This window comes from Paramormyrops kingsleyae, chromosome 17 (assembly GCF_048594095.1).
Source record: "Paramormyrops kingsleyae isolate MSU_618 chromosome 17, PKINGS_0.4, whole genome shotgun sequence".
Classification (NCBI taxonomy): Eukaryota; Metazoa; Chordata; class Actinopteri; order Osteoglossiformes; family Mormyridae; genus Paramormyrops; species Paramormyrops kingsleyae.
In genome coordinates this window covers 11,509,770-11,523,159 of record NC_132813.1, presented here as the reverse complement: position 1 = coordinate 11,523,159, position 13,390 = coordinate 11,509,770, and the positions used below count along the sequence as shown (strand labels likewise).

At 36.9% G+C, this 13,390-nt stretch overlaps 1 protein-coding gene across 1 annotated transcript; it reads right to left on the bottom strand.

Annotated features, from left to right (window-relative positions):
- Window positions 1–6,896: 6,896 nt before the first annotated feature.
- On the bottom strand, window positions 6,897–9,197 carry polr1g (RNA polymerase I subunit G). The gene is made up of 3 exons (XM_023812121.2): window positions 8,956–9,197; window positions 8,614–8,749; window positions 6,897–7,610 (listed from the first exon to the last, which is right to left on the bottom strand). The coding sequence occupies exons 1-3, from the start codon at window positions 9,035–9,037 to the stop codon at window positions 7,019–7,021; spliced, it is 810 nt and encodes a 269-aa protein (XP_023667889.1). The 5' UTR covers window positions 9,038–9,197; the 3' UTR covers window positions 6,897–7,018.
- Between the last annotated feature and the right edge of the window lie 4,193 nt (window positions 9,198–13,390).

Below are 13,390 nucleotides of genomic sequence, written 5' to 3'. Positions count from 1 at the left end.
TTTGACACTGAAATGTTTGAAACAGTGATCTGGTAATACGGGGAGCTGTATAAAGTATGTCAATTATAGGTAATCCAAATCTTTACCCAGGTGGAATGACAAAAAAATGAAACTATATGGTGAAATGATTATTAAACGTTTAATTAATATATATTCATATATATTAGTTATACAAGCAGGAATCAAGTTTTTCATTTTTAGATTAAATATTAGCAAGCTAACAAGACACATACCATAAGTATATATTTAAATGTATATTATTTCCAATGTAGTCCTAAGGAATGCTTGATTCAGCACACAGCATGGAGAAAGAGAAGCATGGTATGAAGGACCTTTTCCATGATTGACACCCATTCCAGGGAAAAGATCTTAAAGAAATTAGGTTCCTTTAAATTATCATCAATTTAAGGAAAACAGGTGGATTTCCTCCAGAACATTCTACCTTCTCTCTTAGTCTTCAGTGGTCTTAATTAGATTAGGCTTGAATTTTGATCAAATTTAATTTCTTAATTTTGTTGCTAATCTAAAGCAATATTAATTAAAATCACATTAAACCAATAAATTAGCCAAGGACTTGCTGTAATTTTTGAATTGTGCCAAACAGTTATTTTGAAATAATAAACACAGTTTTAAAAAATGGTTAATTTGAATAAAATTTCACAGGTGACTTTCAACATTTGACAGAATATGCTGCGAAGCAGGGATCGGAAATGGTGACCTATTCTAAGAAACATGAGCATAATTTTTGTCTCACTTTTTGCAAGTATGTCATATATTATAGCACTGAAACCTTGTGTACCACAAAAAGCTTACAGTACACAAAACAGTGTAAGCATTCCATAGATATTGTAGGAAGAAAGAAATACAAATTTAATAATTGGTGAAATCTGTAAAATTATGTTTGTTAAATTTAGGTTAAAATCTTGCAGTGGAAATATTTTCTCTTCCACCACCCAAATGTAGTATCATATATGCAATACTGTCTTAATGTTTACTTAACCATGTCACTATTACTTTCCTTCACTCAGATGTAATATTGTTTTTCAACAGTGAATAGTAAAAAAAAGATAAACTCAAGGTACTTATAGCAATGAACTCTCTCCTTGGATGATGACAGTAATCTTACACTGAGCTTCAAGTGTTTTTCCGTACGCCGTCCACCAGATCTGTGTGCTTGTTTACCTTTACTGATACATACCACAATTCCAGAATCATCAAGTAACTGTAGAAGACTTTAGAAATCCTTGTATTTGTAAGTTGTGTAAAGAGTAAAAATGAATGGTACTTGTACTGTCCCTTGGGGCACCCCTGCATTGGTTTGCGCCATTTTCGATTTGTAGAGTGTGATGCAGATAAACCTTGGGCAGTTGATGAGGCACGGCCATGACATCCTCAGCTTGCATCACCTTGAGCACCTTCCCCGGCAGGGAAGGCTGAACGGTGCTGAGCGCCACGGGGACGTCAGTGAAGATGATCCTCGTGATGTTGCTCAACTTCTCCAGGTAGGGTCTGAGAAGCAGGTGCAGGATGACATGTTCCATAGCTATATGTGGCCGGTATGCAAGCTGCAGTGGATCTAGGAAGTCCTTTGTGGCGTATGATGCTAATGCACCAGCCTCTCAAATATATTCATTATCAGAGTTGTGTCATTCAGGTTCAGAGAGTTAAAGTCCAGACTGGGATTTTGTTTCAACCAACCAGTTGAGCATAAAGAGTCACAGTCACAGAGTATTCAACTGGCTGGTTCAAACAAAATCCCGGTCTGGACTTCTACTCTTTGGACCTGAATTACCCAACTCTGTTCATTATACAGGATGTTACTGCCAGCGTTCTGTAGTCATTGGGGCACTGGAACATCCCTTTTTGGACACAAGGACTATACATAAGCTTCATTGTGGGGGGCATTTTGTATTCACCAAGATAGATTAAACGTGCTACAGAATATCTACCAATTAGAATACATGCTTCACTCACTCTGGGGTTGATTCCATGAGGGGCTGCTGCCTTGCCCAAGCATAGCTATCCTAGCTACGTTTCAGAAGAGATGGGCAGACCTGAGATAAAGGCAGATGCTGATAGGGGAGGGTGAAGTTGGACTCCTCGGGGGAGGGGCTCAGGGGAACCAAAATAGATGATACTTGATGAAGCCCCCACCCCCCGGGCTGTGGACTCTGCTGTCAAACCTATTAAAGACCAGGTATAACTCATTTTTCCGACGTGCTGCAACAGCCCACTGGGAATCTGTCTCGCACCAGCAGGGGCGATCAGCACCATGGCAGCCATCGGGAGACATAGATTTCTTATCACTGGCTGCAAGGACTGCCAACAGTATCGGCTGGCAAATAATTGCCCCAACCTGGGGGGGGGGGGGGGGGGGCAGGGCAGTCTTCCTCACACAGGGGAGAAACCAAGGTGAAAGATGATTAGCAGGCCAGCCACAGATTCGTGCTCCTGCATATGAACCCTGGAGAATGACCCCCTGTTGGGACTATTGCCCCGTAAGGGGTATCTGCCTGCACCCATGTCTCCTGGGCCTCCTTGCCCGCCATGCCCTGTGGCATTACCAAGGCCTTTCACCTTCCCATAGCCAGTGATCTTCCTCACCCCTTCATGCGGAATCACTTATAATAAATAAGTGCTTAATACAGAGAAGTGTGGTTAAAGCATGTAATACCGTCCTCCTTCAATGCATCATCTTTTGTCTTTTAACAATTCATTTCAAGCAATTGCACTCAGTGGCCTGATGTTTTCTCTTTTTAATTGGTTGGCATTATTGTGTTTATCATGTAAAGATAATGGGGGAAAAAAAGGTTGTCTAGTTTTTTGTGCGTAGATATTTGCAAATTATTTATGCTTCCCATGACGTAGTATATCACACCAGTGGTAGGGTTGAACAAAACCTTGTGCATAGCAAAGTTTCTGGCTGGGAAAAGGTGTGACATTTCAAAGGTGATAAGCAATGATGTAAAGTGCACACATGCAGGACTTAAGATGATGTCAATTTGCTCATTAATCAGTAGTTACAAAATGAGGAAAATATGATTATAATGTCAGTTTATGATGACTTTGATATGTGAATTTTCAAACACATAATTCCAGTGAGACCGAACACTTTGCATTCAAATGACAGATATATCAGGAACAAAAACTTCTAAATTATTTAATGTCTCAAAAGTCACAACCGCATGTGCCAAAACGTGGACAAACTGCACTGGCAAAGTGGAACGGTTTTAATGTCAATGTCAGGTATAGACATTATCAGGACAATTGCTAAACAACACAAAGGTACGGCATCAAAAATGACAACGGAACTGAGTCGGCACTTCTGTGACCCAGAAAACATTTGCATCCAAGGCCAATGCACAAAGACATTTAATCCTAAGCAAAAAAGAGGATGTCGCTACTCACAGTGTCTGCCGCCAGCTGTTAAACATGGTGGGGATCTGTAATGGGGAGGGAAGCAATCTCATGGGACACATTAGGTACTCTGATTGCTCTATATAATCACACCAGGTGCACCCTATTGTGCAGACGCTGTCCCCTCATGATGAGTCTGTATGCCAAGATCATAATGCTTCCATACTTACTGCTGAACAATTTAAAGATTGGTTTCATGAACATCAGGATAGAGTCAAAAGCTTACCATGGCTGACCCAATCACAGAATCTAATCATCATTGAACTTTTATGGGAAGCTCTAAAGTGCTGAGTGCAAAATAGATTTCCACCTCCTCTATCCCTCAAAGAACTTGAGGTACAGTCCAATACGCCAGGACTCCAGGTTTCCCAGCAGAAAATTGCCCAGAGCATCACACTGGTTCCGCTGGCTTGCACAGTGCATCCTGGTGCCATCTCTTCCACAGGTAAACAACACATACGCACCCGGCCTTCCACATGATGTAACAGAAAAGTGGACTCATCAGACCAATCCGGCGATGGACAGGGGTCAGGGGTCATGCATCAATGAGGCTTCGGAGCCTAAGTCCCCATCACTAGTTCACTGATTGACCTTCTTTGGACCACTTTTGGTAGATACTGACTCAGATCTTACAGCATCTGAGAAACAGCCACCTTTCATGGATTTTACAGTGATTTTACAGTGTTCGGAGATTACAGAAGATGGTGCAAATAAAAAACCTACACTCAGCAGAATTCCCGTGGGCAAAATCATCTTGTTAATGAGAGGGGTCAAAAGACAATGACCAGACTCAATACAGCTAACAGGAAGGCCACAAATGCAAAAATAACATCTCAGCACAACAGTGGTGCGCAGAAAGGCTTCTTGAAATGTAAAACAAGTGTATCCTATAAGCAGTTCAAGAGGCAAAAATGGCTTATACCCAATATTGGTACACACATATGCACACATACGCGATTATATGTGTGGAACTCGCCAATGACTGAAAATCAGTGTCATGTTGCAGATGAGTTTTAAAATTAAAATTAGTTCACTTTTGCATAAAGCTTTATCTAAAATCCTTAATTTATTGTTATTGATTCTGAGAACATCTATAAACAATTCATACAATATATATTTATTTAACCCATTTTTTTATGAGAGGCTTTATACGGTTCCAGTACAAGTTGTTTGCTGGGAAATGGCCAGGATTGATTGCCGTTGCTTGTCAGGAGCAGCCATGGTAATTTGACTTAGCGTGTAAAATAAAGCCATGTGGATAAAGACAGGAGAAGCTGAAAAGCGCAGCTTCCCTTTTCCAATAAGAGCCTAGCTGTTATCCATACGATGATTCACTGAGCCATTGTTCTGCATGTCATTTAAATATATATTTCAGTCAAGCATGTACAGTTTTCTGGGTATCAAGATATATTACAGTGCCGCAGCTGAGTACAATGTGTCCGGTTTATCGGACAGGATTGGGCCTGTAAGAACTGAATTGATGCAAATGAAAAATATTTGGAGCAGCCTAATAAATTTGAGTCAATTTCACCTAGCCTTGCTCCCTTCTCTGCAGCAATTCTTTACCCTGCAGAATTGGGCTCCTTTTGACCTGCACTCCAGTTATAAGTAGGAAGGCGTTTCCATGGTTACCAATTTGCACCAAACCTGGAAACTGAGCAAGACAAAATGAAGCATTTCCACAATCTAATAAGACAAATTTGTGGTTTGAGGTGAGCATCCAAATTCATTTCTGTGTTATGCTGTTATGTTGGACGCGGCAGAATTTCCATAAAATTAAACTTTTCTAGAGCCTCCATTGTGACCTCTACAAAGTGAAGAAAAAAAAAAACATTTAAACAGATGGTGGTTACTGATGCAGTGAGTGACAAGCAATGTAGTTCTTGGGAGATTTAGTGCATTCCCATCATGAGTAGCATTTCCCATTCACAGGTTATAATTGTTATTGGGTTGTATCAGTATAGTACCACTAAAATGGCAAAAAAAAAATGCTAAATACTGTTAGCTGTTTGTAATTTGTTTTAAACTTGGATTTTGACCCTATTCCTGATAGCTCCCCTAACAAAGAAAGAATCTGTTGCTATGTGGACTCTAAGAGCCAAGTCAGACATTTGTTAAGAAAGCAGTCTTCACGGTGGCCAGTCTCCCTAGTAACCTATTGCTATTTTCTCATTCTCCTTTGAACTGTATTCATCTCAGATGAGAAGAAAAACCATAAATGTTTTTATAATGTGCCCGGTGTTCATCAGGAAAGACATTTTGTCATAATTGAAAGGACATATTTTTGCTTTAATATATTTGGCAATTCAAGAAAATAACGCATCATGGACATAATCTGTGATTATGGTGTAGTTGCTGGAATAAACCACACACTATCTAAACACTCAAGCAACTATGCTTTACAATACTTATTTACGATGGTTGCTAGAGACGTGCTGGGCATTTACTGATTTTGTAGGAATACCAAAATTATTGCAGCTTCTTTAGCTATCAAATAATCTAATCTATCTAATTTCTAATGCCTATCATGGCTACTCACATGCAAACCAGAGGTCTTTAGGCAGAATTAAAATGGAACATAGATTGTCTGCAAATTACATGTCAATTTGTAATCAATTTGATTCAGCATAACAACTGAAGCAGTAACTTGGAATGTATTACAGATGTTTCTATATTTTATTTTATATAATAATTTTGCTCACATTTTTAAATGACACCAGTTTTGTTTGTTAGCTTACAGTACGGCCTAAATACTGTAAATATCTGACCAGGCACAACATATCTTTTCCATCAATGACCTTGATTGTTTAAACCATTTAAATTATATGGATGTCATTACTCTTTTTAGTTATATGTTTAAAGGTCATAAAAAAGGCCCTATCCAATGTGAATTTTGAAACAGGTTCTGAGAAAAAAAATCCCTAATCTTAAATAGCAGCAATTTTCCTTTCTTTGGAGGTAATTTTAGGTATAGGATACATCCTCTAATGGCCGCAAAAATAGCTATACATTGCCATCTACTGTCAGCTGTTGTGTACTGCATTCTGCTAAACTGTAGCGCCAAGCTAAAACTAACATGAGCCTGGCGCTTCACAGTATTTGCAAATGAAATCCGCATTTTAAAACTGTGTGCTAATGAATATATATATATAAAAATTCTTCAAAAAAGCACATTGTTCTGTCAGGAAAGATCATTTTTCAAATGAAAAAAAGCTATATTTTAAAAGTTACACGCTCTTCGGTATTAATGCTAATTAACACTTCCGTGTAGAATCGGCACCACTGGTACGGTGTGGCCGCGTACCTCACATCACTGCCTGGCACATCCCCCCAGAAATGTACCTACAGGAGTTCGGCTGCCATGAAAGCTACGTCTAAGGGTACGCGGCTGCGCGGCTAATAACGGCGTACATTCCACACGGTAGTACAAATCAGCTTTTATAGACCAACGCAACCACCAGTACAAACACACCATAGAATCAGATTAAATGTTTTTATCATCAGAGTTTTTTAATCTTCATTCAATACATTTTACATAAAATTACATCTTCTAAATATATGAACCGCTTGACATGTTTTAAGTATCAAACATTTCTGTACATTATGCATATTGTTCAGGCTCAGTTTTTATTTCGGGTTCTTCCTTTATGCTCAGCCTCTCTTTCTTTTTGTCCTTTTCTTTACCCTTTTTCTTCTTTTTCTTTGTTACTGCCTCACAGGACAGATTCTGATGCACATCCATTTGACCTTCTTCCTCCTCCATTTTGATATTTGACTTAATCTTTTTCTTGCTTTTTCTATTTTCCGTTTCCTCCAAGTCCTTTTTTGCCCTTTTGCTGGACGATCTACCATGAGAAGTGTTGCCCTTGTCTCTTCTTGTGGTCGGGGTTGGAGGACTTGTGCACCCAAAGGGAGTGAAGCGTTGCTTCAAACCCTCAGGTATGCTAGGTGCTGGAGATGCTGGGAGAGGCGTGATCATTTGGTTACTGAGAATATCCCCACTGTCCTCACATATGTTGATGAGTCCAGAAATAGTTGGTCCACAGACAATGCCATCTTGCATGCCACAAGCTGAAAGGAGGTGCATTGATCTAGTACCAACAGTATTGCTTAGAATTCTGTAGGTTTCCATCTTCTGACTCTCAGCCTGGAGAGACTTTGAGCCCCTTAGAGGAATCTTCAAATCAGAGAAACTTCAAAAAGATAAATATATATATAAATAAAAAAGACATACCATCAGAGCTCACTTTATTAAAATAAATCCATTCTAAGATATTTTAAAACAAAGATGCACGATACATAAATAAAATTTTTATATATGAGATTTTAAAGAAAACATGTAACTGTACTATAGTGTTTGATTATTTACAAAGCATTGCAACTAGATGTGATTAGGGAGTGTAAAATGTGTCTTTGGTGCATTTGCAACAACAGCAGGAAATCTTTCTGATATTAAATGTTAGTTCACTTAATCAACACAAACAGCTATGACCTTATACTTTTTGGACAAGTTAGATGTTTTTGTTTGATGGGGTCGTTTTTGGATGGACATAGTTGTGAACAAAAGTATCTGGTTATGAGAAACTTGTTCACGAATCACGCCTCCAATTATCATTCCTTACTAATTCCATCACCATGTATTTATTCAAGGGCATTTTTCAATATACAATTCTTGGGGGTACAGCATCCCTCTTTATTAAATCAAAAATACCATCAACGACAGGCTAATCCATGAATCATCGTTGTCATTGTTGTCACACTGCATACTATGTGAAGCTGATACAATGGAGATTAATTGTTCAACACTGATATTGCTGTTCTTTTGACTGCAATATTCAACTGAGGTAGCAAAAAAGTCAACACACATGAATTATAATTAATTTGTATTAAGATTAAACTCTTCAAAGAGTTGCATGCATCACTATGATGCATTTAGTTCCCTACACTTATACCTACTTATTTAGAATTCATAGGATTTCCTTCATTTGTCTCTCTGGAAAACATGAATCAATTAACAAATTTTGTTTTTAAAAAGTAAAATACATAACTTATCATTAAAAACATTACTGTGCTGTGTTCATTTTCGTATTACGAATCTGTAGTGTCCCGTTTGCTAATACTGTATGTTTAGAGAAGTTGTCACACATGTGATCTGTCCTTTTTGTGTGTATTAGTTATTGCCGTATTGAGTCTTACCTGTTTGGACTGAAACTGAATGGGGCTTTGATGAGCCATAATTCTGTACAGTTGTCATTAAGATTATCTAGTCGAATGTTTTCACATGGCCGGTAGGTACAGGGCACGAAATCGCTGGGGCAACGGTATTTGGTACCTATAACAAAAACAGAGTAAGTCAGAAAATACCACGTACCTTTGTACACCATAAATACGCCAGGCGGATGACATCAATTTTCTATGCGTCTACCAAACTATCACCCATAGATTACTTGTTTTCTGCAGCCTTATAAATACTGCTGCTAGTGGTAGTTAATACCAAAACCAATATCAATACTAAACGAATAATCCACTTTAACTTACTTAGCTTTTTCTCTTTCTCAGTCGTTTCAGAATCCGACTCTGCTCCACTGGAAGACGACACATCTTTCAATTTTACTGACATATTTTATATAACAAACACTGCATGTACAAATGCTCCCTTTACAAAAATACTGCAAAGATGCCTTTTACCAGAACTCTAGTTACAACCACGTGTTCCTGTGATTCACTTTTTGCGTTTACTGCCACCTACTGTACAGGAGGGTAGAGCAAAAAACGACCCTACTGACCCGATCTGCGTAGACTGCGTTCCCTGTCCGATTTGCGCTGCGCTTGCGCACCATTTAACGCATGCGTACATCATATCACATTTGTCACGGCTATAGCCCGAGTGCGCATGCAAAAACCAGGTAGCGACAACAGTGACGAAAGGACAGTGATATTTGCTTACGAAATAATACAGTTTTCGCGTACGGATGCTCTTCGTAAACTGGCCGGAAGAGAAGCTGTAAACAAAGGTTTTAAAATGGTGGCTGAGATGGTTAATGATGAAACGGTTAATATAATAAAAAAATATATTCCTGTTTAGTCATTACATTACATTAAACCTTATTAACATAACATATATGTGGGAAATAATTGCCCAACTTCACCAATGAACACCTATTTCGGTGGTAACATACTGTGTATTACTTGCATAAATAGATAACTCATAATGAAACCATTTGCAACCAATTTGTACAATGTAATAAAACTGGAAAAATTCGTAAATGTATAACTGATAATCATAATGGAATAGCAGTTTACTCAGCATGTGAACATTATCTATTAATTTACTTTGAGAATGAAGGATTATTTACTGTGAAAAATAAATCAAAATTATTTAGGATTCAAACTTAAGTGTTTCAGTTTAAAACAAGAGTTTAATTAAATGGTAGGTTATTGACAGTCTTAAAGGAAAATGAAGTCTCACCTTTTATTTTAATAGTGAAAACTGTGTTCCTAAAAATAGCTTATGCACAAGAATATACTTATCTTTTCAAATATAGATTGCATATTTCAAGTGTCTGCAGTTGTGAAACCTGTATGGTACAAACAAATGAATGACAGTTAAAAATTGAAGGAGATGCAACTTTCAGTAAGATGCAAGCTATGAGACAGTGACTCAGAAATTTATGTCTTTGAAGTCTGAGGAAAAATCCAAACAGCACATTTGGCAGAGGACAGATATTTATATAAATAGTCCCCAGAGGTCACTAGAGATACTTTGCTTGAAAGGAATCGGTCTAAATGCACCCTAAATGGACACGGTTCTGTCCACTGGTTTGAATTGCAAGTCTTTGGGAATTAAAAAAACACACAAAGCTTTCAGTATTTTTCTCATTCCAGTGTCATCATGGCAATATACACACATTAGTATAAACTAAGTATGTATTAATTAGTATGAACAGGATTTCATTACATTCAAATAATAATAATAATGAAAACTGCCAAAAGTTTTCACCACTACCAAACATAAATATACTGTACAGGCAGCGGAGTAGCTAGAAATTCTGTGCACCCTGACAAAATGTCACCTTGACCCCCCATGCCTGCCCAGACATACATTATAACATTTTATGATTTTATGTATCCAAAGGCCCCTGTAAAGTGCTGGGATCTCTGATCCTGCCGGGCCATCCATGCCCCTACTGAGTCCCTGTATGTATGATATAAAGACAATATCTAAGGAACTATTTTATGGGAGAATCAATGATATAAATTTTACTTTCCTGCTTATAATGATTTGTTGTATCAGTATTTTTTTTTGTTTGTTTGGAATTCTGTGGGAAAATCTACAACCTAACATATACAATGATTATACAATACTTAGGTCAATAGTGCTCCTTGTGTTGAGAGTTCACGGAAATGATTAAATACCACGGCATATTTAAGATAAACTGTATACTTAGTAACACAAGCACAAAAGTCAAAAGACAAGCATACCAATCATGCGAGAAGGAAGAAAATGAGACGATGAGTTAAATGTTCTGTCATGACATGAAAATGCATTTATTAATAAGCTTCAGCAGTAAATACAAAAGAACAGTCTAATTGCATATTACCTCACCAAGAATGATATATTATAGATCCTAATTTTACCACTCCATCTGAAAAACACTCACTTCTTTATTTCACAAATGAGACAGTTGTAGAAGTGTAGAAAAGTAAAGACTGTATTACAGTTATAAATGTAACCTGTGTAATTGTAACCTCAGGTTAATCCAGTAATTGAGGCCACATGCACAGCTCAGACTGAGATACATTGAAATAAGTTTCTTTTATTTAAAATGTATGTATGAATCAACACAACAAATATATTTCATAATATTCTCTGTGGTCTTACTTGCGTAATGTGACGTGGAAGTAAAATTTCACGCCAGCTATTTTGTATCATGACCCACAACTATGACCCCAAACGAGCTTGATGGGCCGAATGGCCTCCTCTCGTTTGTAAATTTCTTATGTTCTTACATAAACAAACTAATGGTCCAGGTCCAGATTCCATACGTAGACCTACTTCTGGTGAGTGCTGACAAAAGTCTTCTACTGCGTCTTTATATAAAACTGTCAGTTATTTATTGGAGGGTAGGTCTTGAGGGTCCATTTAAAGTCTTAAAGTGTATGTGATGCACAAAATAGTACGTATATCATTATAAAGGGTAAATTATCTTTTGATCTCCTTATACAAATGACAAGAAAAACAGATAAGACCTTTAATATTACGTAAGGGTCAAGAAGTAAAGCATTTGAAATCTTAATCTTTCAAGAGGTTCAGGAATTCCTGAAGTGGAAATAAATGAATAAATCTCAAACAACCTGCTTATATATCAGATATTCATGAATAATCAATTTAAAAATCTAGAGATTTGAGTTTAAGCTGTAATCTGCCTTAATTATTTAGATCAGTAATGTCCTGCCACAATTTTTCCTTCCCCCGAGATCATCTTATAGGCATTTATCAATAACAGAGAAGAGGATTATTTTTGTTCTATTGAATGTTGTTTTAAAGCTGGTGGAAACTGCCTAGAGATGCAGGACATTTTAAAAGTTGAAATTTTCAGACAGAATTCATTCTTTTGCAGTATGATTTAGTATTTTATTTTTACTTTTTTAAAAATAGATTAGATGAACTTTCCCAGGTATAACCTAGCAGAGAACTGTACGCAAAACTCCTTCTGGCTGAGTAGACTTTTGTACTTGTATCTTTAATTGATTAAATTATTTTAATTATCACAGTAGTTGTTATGCAGGCCATACTCACCCATCTACTTTATCATAAACAGAGCTGCATATCAAATGACCTTATCCATTTTCCACACAAAAAAAATACTAAACCTATAAGATAGCCAAGCAACTTGGTTAAAAAAGTGATATTTGGCTATTGTCCTTCTAATGATAACAAACTAAAAATTTTATTACACAAAATAACCCAAATGGAGTGCCGACCAGTGCTGCAACTAGAATTAAATTTCATGGGGTGTCCAGCAACTCTACTGTTAAGTCTATCTTGGTATATTTTACCAACTGAAGGGTGTGTGGGGGGGGGGGGGGGTCTGGCTTGTAATTGTGTGTGCCTGCAAACAGAGCAAAGAGTCAAATTCTTCAACCCAATCAAGTTTCCTATACTTACACAGGGGTGGAATTGGTGTGTACATAGAATTTTAGATGATGCAGATGACTGACTCAAGGTAACCTAATCAAAATTCACATATTGTCAGTAGTTGATGCAGACACTAATGATTTATTAATAGCTTCCAAGAACCACTTGCCTGGTTAATTTTCTGGTACTTCTAGCGATCATATTCTTGTCATCCAACAGGTCACTCATCAATGATTCAGTCATTTTTACATTGTGTGGTTTGCTGGTTTGTGATTAAACACAACAGTTCCTATGTACATGCTGAATTTCTCCTATACAGACATATACAGACTGTATCTTTTAGAGCTCAAATGTGCTTTAATATACTGGAATTAAAATAATAATAGTAGTATTAATTCAGTTTGGTTAATTTTGAGTACAGCAGTTATCACTACGAATTAAATATAAACTTCTCTGAATATATTATATATTTTCCCAGATTTTAAATCATATATAAATACATAAAGTGGCATCTTACAAGTGTGCATTTTATTAATACCACAATACCATCATTCATTATAAAGAATACGAATTCAGATTTATTAGTATTGACTGCTGCCAGTTAGGCTTTCTGCATTAGTTTAGTTTATTGAATTTTTATTTCATCTGTGACATCATCATATATCCATATTGCCATGTTGAAACTTTATGTGATACATTAACTTTGCAAGCTGGTACAATAATATAAAACAGAGAAATATGTAATTATATTGGCAATTTCTTAAACCTGAGAATTTTATACTATTTACATATTTTCAAATACTTAAACAAGTGAGTTACAATATTGCAAAAAAA